This window comes from Lathamus discolor, chromosome 3, assembly GCF_037157495.1.
Source record: "Lathamus discolor isolate bLatDis1 chromosome 3, bLatDis1.hap1, whole genome shotgun sequence".
NCBI classification, from domain to species: Eukaryota; Metazoa; Chordata; class Aves; order Psittaciformes; family Psittacidae; genus Lathamus; species Lathamus discolor.
This window is the reverse complement of record NC_088886.1, coordinates 11,892,432-11,905,115: the sequence shown is the minus strand read 5'-3', so window position 1 is coordinate 11,905,115 and position 12,684 is coordinate 11,892,432. Positions and strand designations below refer to the sequence as shown.

The 12,684-nt window shown below is 62.8% G+C and overlaps 1 protein-coding gene across 1 annotated transcript in view; it reads right to left on the bottom strand.

Annotated features, from left to right (window-relative positions):
- PTCH2 (patched 2) overlaps nt 1-12,684 on the bottom strand; it is a 21,976-nt gene extending 9,292 nt beyond the window's left edge. The window contains 8 exon segments of the mRNA XM_065673497.1: nt 1,551-1,642; nt 1,868-1,937; nt 2,061-2,250; nt 11,967-12,159; nt 12,395-12,496; nt 12,498-12,553; nt 12,556-12,612; nt 12,615-12,684. Of these exon segments, the coding sequence (XP_065529569.1) occupies nt 1,551-1,642; nt 1,868-1,937; nt 2,061-2,250; nt 11,967-12,159; nt 12,395-12,496; nt 12,498-12,553; nt 12,556-12,612; nt 12,615-12,684 (830 nt within the window).

Sequence of the window (12,684 nt, the reverse complement as noted above, 5' to 3'; positions counted from 1 at the left end):
CCCTCAGCCCTTCCCACTGCATCTCCCCACGCTGGACGGTTTGGGGCTCAGCAGAGGTTCTGGGCGCACAGGACAGGACACAGGGGTCCAGCAGGACCCCACGGGAACATGGATACCCGGGAAAAAGGGCTTTTCCATTGCCTGTGGATGCTCTGCTCCCTCCATCCCAGCCCAGGGTGCCAGGGGCCAGTTCCCAGCCTCACTCAGCTTCTTTTTTAAGACAGAAAGGACACACAAAAAAGCCAGTAACCCAGCCCAGCACTCCAAAGAGGGGAAGAAAAAGCCCCGAGCAAGTGTGGGCTCTGGGGAGAAACGCAGCCTAATAATTCATGAAGGCTGGCTGGGCCGGAGCCGGCCGCTCGAGATTCCCACATACCAACCGGAGCTGCTGCTGCTTCCAAAGAGAGCCCCTTTTATCTGCTTTCGCTTGCTTCACTGAGCCAGGGCAAATCCTTTTGTCTTTCCATAGATTGCTGCTCTTTGTTCTCCCAGCTCCCGCCCCGCTCACCCCTCGGCGTTAAAAAGGGGGACGGGTCCCCATGGGCTGGCCGGTGCTCAGCCAGGGTGCCCGCCCGGGGAACCCGCTCACCCGGCTGCGAGGGGAGATGGGTCCCACCGCTGCTGCGGGTGCCTCCGCGCCTGCCACTGGTGCCACCCTGCCTGCCATGTACCCCTGCCCCAGGATGCTGCCCACCCCGGCGCTGATACCTGCAGCATCCCGATCAGCACAGCCACCCCAGGGCCGCTGCTCCCGCTCCCAGCTGCTCCCCAGGATGGGATGGGGAGAACCGGAGGTCTTGGGGGAGCAAAGCTGGTCCCCCAGTCCTGGCTGGGGATGCTGCGGCCCCTTCCCCCTCCTCCCGTCCGGCAGCAGCCTGAATAAGGCCACTATTTCATCTGTTTGGCAAGGGGCAGCTTTCAGAGCAGCATTAGCATGAGAAAGCGCGGGGCTGCGTTTGCTGACAATGCACAAGCCGCCCCGGCTCTCCCGGACAAACACACGCGTAAACAGAAGGAATGTGGGGGGGGAGCTCCCCCCTGCCCAGCCCAGGGTCCCCAGCCCCACCACCGCGGTGAGGGGAGCTGGCCGGCAGTCACCCACCACCCACCCTGGGCATGCTGTGTCCCCTATCCCCTTAGGCACAGCACAGGAGTGTGGGTGCCTTCTCGCCACTGTGGCACCCAAAATGTGCTCTGGAGGGGAGCAGCACCCAGGGACATGCTTGTGGTACAGCCTCTGTCCCCGCATCCCCATCCCTGGCTGCTGTGGTGGCATGGCATGGCACGGGATGGATGGGCAGCTCCTGCCTATGGGCTGCAGCTCCAGCCCTGCCAGGCTGATGAGGACAAGGACCTGTCCCTGGGGTGCTGATCCAGCAGGACAAGCCATGGTGGCAGGACCATCCTGGGGATGAGCAGGACAAGCAGCAGCACTGAGGAACCTTGGGGGAGCAGGGCTAAGCTGCACGGAGAGGTCAAGCACAGCCCCTTGGAAGCCACCCCAGGCCCTGGTCCCAGCCACAGTCCCCAGGGCAGCCCCCAGCACTCACGGGAGGTAGGCTGATCCTCCCTGCAGCTTGGAGCCTTCCCAAAAACAGTCCAGCGGCGTCAGGATCACGCAGGGAAACAGCTTCTCTATCATCTGGAGGAGGAGGAGATGCAAGGGGTCAGCAGGGATGGATCAGGACCCTTCTGGTCCACCCTCCCAGCCCTGCTGCACTGCCCAAACCTGCACCCTCCCACATGGAGGTGGCAGTGCCTTTGCAGCACATGGGGCTGGTAATCCCATCCCCACCAGAGCCCGTTTCTTGAGGGACTGACCCCTATGGGGGGCTCCATGGGGGACCACACCATGCCCAGCACTCACCCTCTCGATCATGCCGTTCTCAATGATGGGGACACCCGACTTGTAGCAGATCTTGTTCAAATCCCACGATCTGGAAAGGCAGAAGGTGGAACTGAGGACGGGCATCACCCCACAGAGGACACAGCAAGGGGCAGCGGGGCACGCAGGACGCAGAGGGGGTCCCTGTCCCCACCCTGTCCGGAGCCGGACTCACTTTCCGTACAGCGAGACTTGGACTTTGCTGGCGGCCAGAGCCGCCTCGAGGTGGAGCTGCAGGGCCTCCTGCGTCAGGATGTTCTCCCCATCCCTCTTTGGGGTCTGGATCAACATCTGGGACGTGTAGACGGACTCCTCGCCAAGCTTCTCCTTGGTGTAGCGTAGCTCCTGGCTCACCCGGCTGCCCGCTGCAGAGGGGACCACGACGTGCTCAGTCAGTGCCAAGGTGAGCAGAGCCCCCATCCCACCAACCTGTCCTGCCCATCAGGATGCCCATGGAAGGGGACAGGCAGGACCGAGCCCCCACAGCATCAGATGGTGGCACATTAACCCAGGGGGACTTCTTGCCGTGGGGTTACCCAACTGCTGCATCCTCTGGGTGCTTGCACCCAGGGGACCCAAGCAGGGAGCACCCCAGCCTGCAGTGGACCAGGCACCCCCCTTCCCACCAAAACAGGTATTTCCAGCCCCAGAGCAGCTCATTGGTTTGGGTTTTCCTGGAAAAACCCCACAGATGGACGGATGGTGAAGCGGATGGGGAGCATCCTGCCCACTCCCACCTGTGCACTGTGGTGGATGCTGCAGATGCCCAACACAACCAGCCTCAATGCAGCAAACAGTACTGGGGACACCCCACCACATCCATGCCCAGCTCTTCTCTGGTACCCCAAGGTGAGCAGTGTTTTGGCCAGTGAATGGGTGCAGGGAGAGGCGGGCACCCCCAGCCCTGCAGGTGCAGGCTGCCCCAGAAGAGGTCTGGGGCCAGGGGAGGGATGCGGTGCCGGGGAGCTTCACAGGACCCTTCTGGGATCTGTCCCTGATGGAGCAGGATTGCTCCAAGCATGGCAGAGGTTTCCGGGAGAAGCCACAGACTTCATCTGCAGCCGCCTCAGCATGGAAGAGAAATCTCCTCCCGGCCAGCACGGCTGGGGCTGAGATCAGACCCTGCGTGGCCTTTTGCATGCGGAACAGCATCCCAGGGACAGTCACCCCCATCAAACAAGGGGCTCCCATCCCTCCTGGCACAGCAAAGGGGGCACGACACAGCCCAATCCCAAGACTCCCCCCATCAAACTCAATACCCACCGCCCTGCTCTCGCCCCCTGCCTGGAGCAGGGGGATGTTCTCCTGTAACCCCCACCCCACTGCCACCCACCAGGGACACCCTTGGGTGCCTGGCGTCGGACAGCATCCCAAGGCAGTGCTGCAGGCGGGAGGGAGGGAGGCCGGCTCCTGCCCTGCCCTGGGTGCTGGGGGCGTCAGGATTCATCCACACTGGGACGCTCCCTCAGCAAGAGGCGGGAGCCCCGGCGGGCCTGGCCCCCCGCCAGCACTGAGGAGGCCAGAGCGAGACCACAAATAAAGAGCAGAATCTTCCCTTTTAATGACTTATTATATGGGTTGGTGTTTTTTGGTGGGGTTTTTTTCCCTGCTTTTTGGGAACGGGGAGGGGGAAGCGTCTTTATTGTTCCTGGCTGGGCTGGGGAGCAGCTGGTGTCCATCAGATGCCAGTTGGGATAGAGGTTGTGCCAGGGCCGGGGGGGGGACGGGACACGGACACGGCCTTTGTGTGTGTGTCAGAGGGGACAGCAGCGCCCGGGGCGAGGGGATGAGGACACAGGGAGGGTGGGTGTCCCAGGGAGGTGGCAGGGAATGGGACACCCATCCCCTTCCCAGCAGGCTGGGAGGTCGGGCAGGAGGTGTACCGAGCTGCTCTGAGCTCAGCCGTGCCACCCATGCTGAACCCGGGTGGGTGGTGGGATGTGGCGGGGGGGGGGGGGGGGGTGCTCAGCATCACCGCCATTCCCAAGGGACGCATCCTGCTGTGCCCAACGGGTATCTCCACCCAGCACGGGAGGAGCCACACATCTGTAAGTGTGGAGTAAGGGGGAGCCCCCCGAAAAATTAAGGGGGGGGGGGAATAAAGAGAAGAGAGAAAATAAAAAGCCGTCCCTTGTAATTAGTGTTAATTTGGAACAGGGCACTGCGAGCCGTCAGCAAGCTTCAAAGGCTGTGAGGAAGCCTCAAATTCCAACACCCTAATTAACCAAAGAGCAACATGAAAAGACAAGGCAGCGCACACAGGGCTGCCAAGGACACTTCAAACGGGCGCGCACCCGCCGGCCGGCCGGCCCGGGAGCGGGGTGAGACGCCCCACGCCGCACGCAGCCCCCCGGCCCGGGGAGGGGGCCGCCCCGATACCAACAATGGGCACCGTAATGAGGAACTGTATGTAAATTCTTCTTTTTTGTAATCCCAATTAACAAAGGGAGCGTTTGGCTTTTTCATGCAAAGGGCCCTCTGGTTCCAATCAGACGCCCCAGCCCTGCTTATTAAAGCCCGCTCTGCTCCCCAGTGGGGTTTGGAGTCATCCCCCTCGATCCCTACGCTGGGCAAAGTGACATCAACATCCCCCCAAAAGCCCACAGTGGGTCTGGGGGCAGCCTGAGCATCCTCCCTGGGGTGGGCACTGCTTTGGGTACCACCGGCTGGGGGGGTTCACAGGGTCTACACATGCAGCAGTGTGGGCTGCAGGGCGGAGGGGACCCCATGCCCACCCGCACCCCAAACACCAGGGGTGTAGAGCTGGCTTCCACTCTTCCCAAGTGGGGAGAGCGGGTGGCAGGGAGGGGATGGGGGCTGGTGTGGGGCTGCCTCCTCCCCATGGGCCACACCAGGGGAGCCGTCCCCGTAATTACGGCATCCACCACAAAATTACAGAGCAGAGCAGGAGCCTCCCTGCCCCTTCCCGGCCACCCTGCCTGAGCCACCTCCTGCCACTGCTCCCCAAGCCCTCCTGGCACAGCACCCACAGCCACGGCCTCTGCACTGCAGCCGGGTCACCCTCTCACAGGGGGACCAGCTTGTGCCCTCAGTTGCACTGGTGGGTGCCAAGACTGACCAGTGCCATCCCCCCCTACACCCTCCAGCTATGGGCAGCCCAGCCAAGACAGAGCTCCAGCCTCTGCATTGCCTCCTTATCAGGAAAGGGTCTGACCCAAGCTAACCCCACTTTCCCCCAGGGGCTGCCAGCACCCCCCATATCAGCTCAGAGGGTTCCAAGTCAGAAGAATCAGGTCATGGTGCCCCTGGCACACATGCACGCCCCCAGCACAGGGCTGATGCACCCACCCACCTGGCATGGAAGCAAGGGGACATCCCACCATGCTTACCCAGGCAGGAGGTGGGCAAACCCCATGGGAACCCTGTCTCCAAGCACCCATGAGTCTGGAGCAGTGTGTGTGGGCAGCACCAGGAGGGCAGTGGGTCAGGGCAGGCTGCCAGCCCCACACCAAGCCATCCCTGCCTGGCAAATGGGCTGGAGGTGAAGGAGAGCCATGGGAGGTGCTGGGGGCCTCAGAGAGGCACTGATGTTACCCAGAGAGACACATGCTGCTGCAAGGACCACAAGGACCACCCTGTGGCCCCCAGGGTGAGTGGACTCTGTGGTCAACACCAGTGCCACCGCTCTGCAGATGGGACCTCGGCATTGCCAGCAGCAGTCACCATTGCTTGGGTGACCTGGACCCAAGGACAGAGTGGCAGGGAGGGAGCACACCCTGCTTGGCCTTCAAAAGTCAGGCCCTGTCCTCCTGCCTGGTGCAACGGTGCTACAGGATGTGGTAAATCCCACATTCAGCTGGCACATGGGGGATGCTTCACCTTTATCCCTGGGCCAGCCTGACCCCATGTCCAGATGTGCCCCTTCAGTTAGGGGAAGAGCTGGGGGGGTGCCCCTGGGGGGCATCTCCATCTCCACAGCACAACATCCCAATGCCAGGGCTACAAATCCCTGCTAAAGCCCACAGCTGAGAGAGAGGCAAAGTCATGCCAAGATGCCCTGGAAAAGCCATCCCCATGGAGAGCCCCCTCTACAGCACCCTCCCCACTGCAACAAAGGGCACCAAGGGGGGCACAAACACCAGCCTGTTGAGCCACGCTGCAGCACAGACCGCGTGCATCCACAGGCAGATTCACCCACCCCTACGCGATTAAAGCCCCCAAGGGCATCAGAGGGATGCCAGCAGCATCCCACATCCCCTGTGCCATCCCACATCCCAGCGGGAAGGGTTCCCGAGGCACCGCCCCGAGCATCCCTCAGCCGTCCGCTTCCCCGTGCTGAGCTGCGCGCAAGCCAGAGGCCACCTTCAAAGTGTTTTGGGGCGGATTAGCTGGATTAGGGAGGCAGTGAAAGGACCCATGCTGCTCCGGAGGAAGTCTCGCCCAGGGCACGCTGAAAGAGCCATTTTTACCTGTCCCGGCCGCTACCGCCGGCCTCGCCAAAAGCCCCGCGGCCCCGTCCTGTCAAAACACGTCCTCCCGGCCCCATTCACCCCACGGAGTGGGGCTGGCCCTGCGGAAGGGGGGTAGGTGGGTGGCAGATGGGTGTCCCCAGCAGCCGTGAGGGATGAACGAGGTCTCTCACCGCTGCCCCGGAGCCTCCAGCCAAACCCGGCCCTACCGAAGGGGCTCCCGGTTAAGTCAAGAGGGGCGGCAGAAGAGGGGGGGATGCCTTCAAAAAGCCAGCGGCAAAGGGGCTGAAAGGGCCCGTTTGGGGCCAGCTTCGCAACCGCCGGCCCCGGCCAAACCCCTTTTGTTTAAGGGCGAAGCTAAATTAATGTCTTTATTACCCCAAATCGCGGGGCGGCCGTTCCCAGCGCGGGGAGGGGGGCAGCCGGGAGGGGACAGAGCGACCCCCGAAAAAGAAGGGGGGGGTAAAAATAAGGGGGGGGGGGGGGAAGAGAGAGAGAGGGGATTCAGTTGGGAACTATTCACCGCTAAGACTCCTGTCAGCATTGACATAAATTTCCACTGGTGTTGGCATTTAGGCATTTGCCATTTCCATATGTATAGGGCTGCCTGTACTAATTATGCTAATCACCCCCTCTGTTGGCTGCTGTGAAAAATGGCCACATTAGGCACTCCACTGCTTGCTAATGTCACTTAATGTGTGGTTGAAACATACATTCATCCCCCTCTGAATGGTGAAATTTTTCCACATTGCTGGCTTCATTCAGGCAAGAAATGAATTTTTTGAACTCAGACCACTTTTCCAGGCCCGAGGGAGAGGCAGATAATAAAACCCTCTTCTCGGGCCCTGCCGCTGCCCCCTCCCAGCCACCAAATCACATTTAAAACGCGAAAAAAGAGCCCCCTCCCCAAGTCGGGGAATATGGGCGAGTTTAGAGATAAAATAGGAACACAAAAAGCACGCAAGCAAAAAAAAAAGAAAAAAGAAAAACCCCACTTTCTAGGAAATAAAAAGAGCCCGTGGATATAAGTTGAAAAGCAAAGCAAAATGGACAGGGGCAGATAAGCCACAGCCATCTGTAAAGAGTCTCCCAGTCTCTTCGGGTTAATTAGCAAGATTTTCCAGCCCGAAAAAGCTGACCGAGCTGTCAAGGAAGGGAAAAGGAAAAGCCAGAGGTTTCGCGCTCGCCTCCCGAAGATAAATAAATAAGGGCGAACTGCCTGTGCCCCATCTTTGGGCGGGCTGGGGACTGAGCCCTCCCCATGGAAAGAAAGGTCCTTTCTGAGCCAGCTGGGCTGTGAGGGAAAAGGCGCTTTGGAGCAGAGGGCAGGGCCAGGCAGGCGGGTTTGGGGGATAACAGGGACCTCGCTACTCTATGGCAGCAGTGCCCCCGCTGCCCCTCACTCCCCCGAGCCCACCAAGATGGGGGCACAGAGACCCCAAGGATGCCCAGACGCTGCGAATGGAGAGGGCTGTGGAATCCCAAAGGAAAAATCCTACCAGGCCGGGCAGGAGGGTCCCACGGGCTGCCCCTTCCCTCCCCATGGGGCAATACCTGTGTCACTGTGATGCTAGAGGAGCGGGGACCCCCTACCCACAGGACGCTTATCTGGGGACCAAGTGGGGACGTGGCAGCCTGGGAGCCGCCTCCTGGTCTCAAGGCTGGCTCGGGCCAGATCCCGGCAGGAATCTTGCTGCCCCGGCCACAGACACAAGCTGCCATCAGAGCCCCCATGCTACCGGCACCAGACCCACAGCCTGGCTTTGCCATCTCTTTTCTCAGCCCCAGCACCAACATCTCGCCCCGCAAAACCCACCCGCCAGCAGCCAGGACCACCCACCTCTCGCCGTGCCCACCCAGGAATGGCCATGGCACCCTGCTCCCCCCACAGCTGCTGCCCACACTTCCCTGTGGGTCCTACAATGCACAGTGGGGACAACGGCAAGGAAGGGGAGCCACAGAGGGTCTCCCCAGGGCAGAGGCAGGGTAGGGAAGGCTCTGAATCCCCATCTTTAGCTTTCTGTTGTGGCTTTCCCATCCCCAGTGGCCCTCATTTAGCAAAGACAAAGCCAGCCAGGGTCTCCTCTGCCACTTGCCCTTGCTATAGGGGATGTCCCAGGCTGCACCCCAACCCTGCCCTGGGTGCTGGGGAGAGGGCACCCTGTGTCAAGTCCTGTTGCTGAGGTCAAGGAAGGCCAAAAACTATTGCCAAGGGGGTTGAGGGTGTCTCAGCTTCATGGTCCAAGCTGGGAACAAGGCGTCAAGTTCCCCTCACCCCCATATCCCACATCCCATTTCATCCCACCGGAACATTCGGGGTGTCCCTGACCCCTCCAGCAAAGCAACAGGGTCTTCTCCGAGGAGACTCATCAGCTCTTTGAGAGCGCGACGGCTGCGCGGGGCGCTGGGCTGTTCCGGTTAGGAATTAACCCGGCCTTCCTTTGAACCAGCCCTGGGCGCTATAAATCAGGCAGGCCCATTCACCACCCAGGGCTCTGCCTGCCCGGAGCTCACCACCCTGGCCCCTTGGCCCTGCAGACACCCTGGGAGAGCCGGGAACAGCTGCCAGGTGTCCAGAGGTAACTCAACACTCGCTGCTAGCCGGGGTTTCAAAGCCTCCGAGTGCCTAATTGCTTCGGAGGAGCCTAATTGAACATTTCCACAGGCGGGCCCAATTTATAGGGTGACATGGCCTCCTTCCATCTCCCCAACAGGGATGCGGGTCAGGCATCACCCCAGGACACTGCAAGCATCCCCCCAGAGCTGAGGACAGCCCCTGGGTTGGGACAGGGGAGCCTGCACTTTCCCATTGTGGTTGGGGTCAGAGTGATGGGGCCAAAGCAGGGATGCTCATCCTGTTCCTGTGTTGGGGTGGAGAGCAGCATGGTGCCCTCATGGGATGCAGCTCCTTTCCCACCAGGTTCCCAGCCTGGAGGGCTGAGCTCAGCCTGAAGCAGGGACAACCTTGCACAGGGTCATGCTCTGCTCCTGCAGGGTTTGGACCTCACCCGGGTGAGGTGGTTTGGGTTTGGAGCATCACCAACCCACATCCCTCAGCCTGGCTAGGCAAAGGCAAGTGGTCAGGTACAGGCCAGCTTCATGGGGGCATCAGAGGCTTCCTGAAATCCTCAACCACCCTGCCTCTGAGCTGAGACCTACTGGCCTAGGATGATAGGACCAAGACTCTCTGCACATAGGCCCTGTCGCTTGGACACCCTACAGCACTGCCTTAGGTTGGGATGGACCATGCTCCAGTAAACGTCTCCTCACACATACCCAGAGAGGGCAGGAATGGGCATCCCCTGGCACCCTGGGGATCCAAAGCTTTAGGGCCAGGCTGATGGGGCACCAGCTCTGCAGGAGCAGCACTCCCTTGACCTGACACGGCAGTACCAGCAGCACTGCAGAGGGACGCTCACACAAGCCTCCTTGCTGCACACCCAGGGACAGCAGAAAGCGGTGGCTGAGAAAGTACCAAGACAGCTTCAAGTGCTCCGGATCCAACCACACAGCCTGGGAAATTGTGCTCTGCTCCCAAGGGGCAGCCCAGGCCCTCCTGCCCCCGATAGCACCCATCCCCACACCAGCAGGACGGGGTGCAGAGATCAGGGAGAGCTCGGTACACCCAAAGACATCAGGGAATGTTTTGCTCTACCAGAAAATGCAGCAGCACAGGCCAGCAGAGAGGCAATGACCCACAGATGGTTATGGGGAAGGGAGGCAGCCCCACAGCTGATACCCAAAACTGAAAGAGCCACTGCAAACCTTCCTTCCACATCCGCAACCACACATGCCCGTCAGGGACCCTGCGGGACTAAAGCCACATCATCCTTGGTGGTCGCAGGTAGTGCCAACGCCTGACAACAGCCTCCCTGAGCACACTGGGGCCGTGCCACCCAGGAGCAAGGCACAGAGGGGTCAGCCCCAAGTGCATGCTCTGCTGGGAAGGCCAAAGGGGTGCCCAGAGCAGCACCCCTGGCATCACACACCATCCGCACCCCAGGCACTACAGATCCAGAGCAGGGGCCGCACGCAGACCTCAGCACACCATCACGCAGGAAGGGGCAGGACACCCCAGGTCAGTGGTGTTTTGCTGTAGGGTAAAATAAATCCACCCCCTGACACCAAAGAAAGTGCCCCAGTCATGGGAAAGACCCAGCTCCTCAGAGTAGCCCCAGCACCTACGTTACAGCCACGCTACGGCATGGGGGGAATACCCCCAACAGCAGGCACAGTCGCTCCTGGCTGCGCCCACGCTTGAGGGGAAGCACGGTGGGCACAGAAAGTGTGCGCAAGAAAAGCCGGGTTTCTGGGCGCTTCCAGCCGTCCCCAGGCTCGGCCCCTTCCCCATCCCGCTTCCCTCCCCATGCACCACAAGTCCTATTCCCCCTCCAAACAGGAACAAGCACAGCTGCTTCCCTGCCTCCGGCCGCGGTTGCCCAGAACACTGACTCCTTGCAACCCCAAAAGCACAATAAAAACCCGATGGAGCCGGAGCCACGACCCGGAGCAAGGGAACCGCGGCGGGAGCGCGTCCCTCCTCCAGCAGCCACCGCTCAGGCGCCGGCCGGACCGGGAGGTATCACTGGGTTTCTCTGCTACGTGTTGCAGAGGAAAGGGGTGATGGAGACAAGATCTGGGGCGGGGGGGACACACACAGGCGTAGAAGCACCCTCGGGAAGTGGGGAGCAGGTGGGAGAGCCGGGCATTCCTGGGCAGGGGTGCGTGTGTGCGAGCAGCGAGGCAGCGCAGCGCTCCTCTGTTTTTTTAAATTAAGGGGAAAAAAAAAAAAGGGGGTGGGAGAGCAAAGTTGCTTCTATTGTTGAACCGAATCCAAGAGTAGCTGAGGACCACACAGGGAGCGGGGCGTGGGGGAGGAGGCAGCGCTCCCGCACAAAGATGGCTGACACCCCTCCGCTGAGCAACATCTGCCCCTGCACAGCACCCCGCGGGGACCCCAGCCTGCGAGACCCCCCCCGCAGGGCCGGGCAGGGATGTAGGGGGGGGGCCATGCGGGGTGCTGCCCCCTCCCCACCCGCCCTCTTTCCTCACGGGACCCCCAAAGCGGGAAGGAAAAACACAGCGAGCAAATCGCAGCACCGGGGAGCGGAGCTGCAGGGAGAAGGGAGAGAAAACCCACGCTGGAGTTATTAATAACAAAGGAGGGGGGATCAGCCGCTTCCACTCGGAAACGGGGATTTGCTCCTGCCCGACCGTGCCCGCTCCCCCCGGCCCCGCCGGGCACGGGTTCCTCAGCCGGGACCGGCAGCCCCGCGGCTCGGGCTCTGCCCCGGTGCAGGGCTCCGGAGGCTGCTCCCGCGGGGAACGGGGTGCCCACGCGTGGGGACGCCAAGCGCCGTGTCCGCCGGAGCGGGGACCCCGCGGGGACACACGGGTGAGGGTCCCTTGCCCACGCACCGAGCGGCCGCGCAGACGAGGCCGGTGCTCACGGGCACCCACGGCCGCGTCCTCCCCGGGCCCACTCGCGGCACGCCCGGCGGCATCATCACCATCCTCATCCTCCTCCCGGCCCCTCTCCCGCGCTGTCACCTGCCTCCGGCCCGGCACCTCCGCGCCCCGCAAGGGGACAAAGCCACGACCGGGAGCGGGACCGCTCCCACGGGCGGGCGAGCCCGCGGGGCCGCGCTTACCTTCCACCCAGAGGTGCTCGATGTCGGTCTCGATGGAGGCCACCCGCAGCCCCACGGCCAGCGCCCCGAACACCAGCAGCCCCACGAAGAGCACCTTCCCGCAGTGCCGCTGGATCCGGCAGCCCAGGGCGAAGAGCAGCGCCTGAAAGCGGGCCCGCAGCCACAGCGGGGCCCTTTGGCCCACGGCCCTGCCCTGGAGAGAGGGCGAGGATCAGGCTGGGGGGATATCGGCAACCCCTGCCCGCGGAGGGGACCCCGCGGCCGGGCGGGATGCTCCGTGCGCCGCGGAGCGGGGCCGGGAGCCCTCCGGCACCCGCGACGCCGGCGGTCCCCGAGCCGAGGGGCACACGGGGGTACCCGCAGCCGCTCCGCGCCCCCACCGCCGGCACCGCAGCCCCCCGCGGTACCAAGCGATGCCCGCCCCTTACCTCGGTCAGCGGCTTGCGGCGGGCGGCGCGGAGCGGCGGCGGCGGCGCGGCGCGGGGGGGCTCTGCCGGCATGGCGGGGCCACTGGCGGGGCTGGGCAACCCCCGTTATGTGGGGCCGAGCGCGGCGGCCCCCATGCGCGCGGCGGGGCCGGAGGTGCCGGTGCCGGTGCGGAGCGCTCTGTGCCGCCCGCCGCCCGCCGCGCCTCTAAAGGGGAGGCGGGGGCGGGGGGCGCCGGGGCCGCGCCGCCGCCGCCGCTCCCATTGGCCGCCGCCGCCGCGGCAGCGCCCAT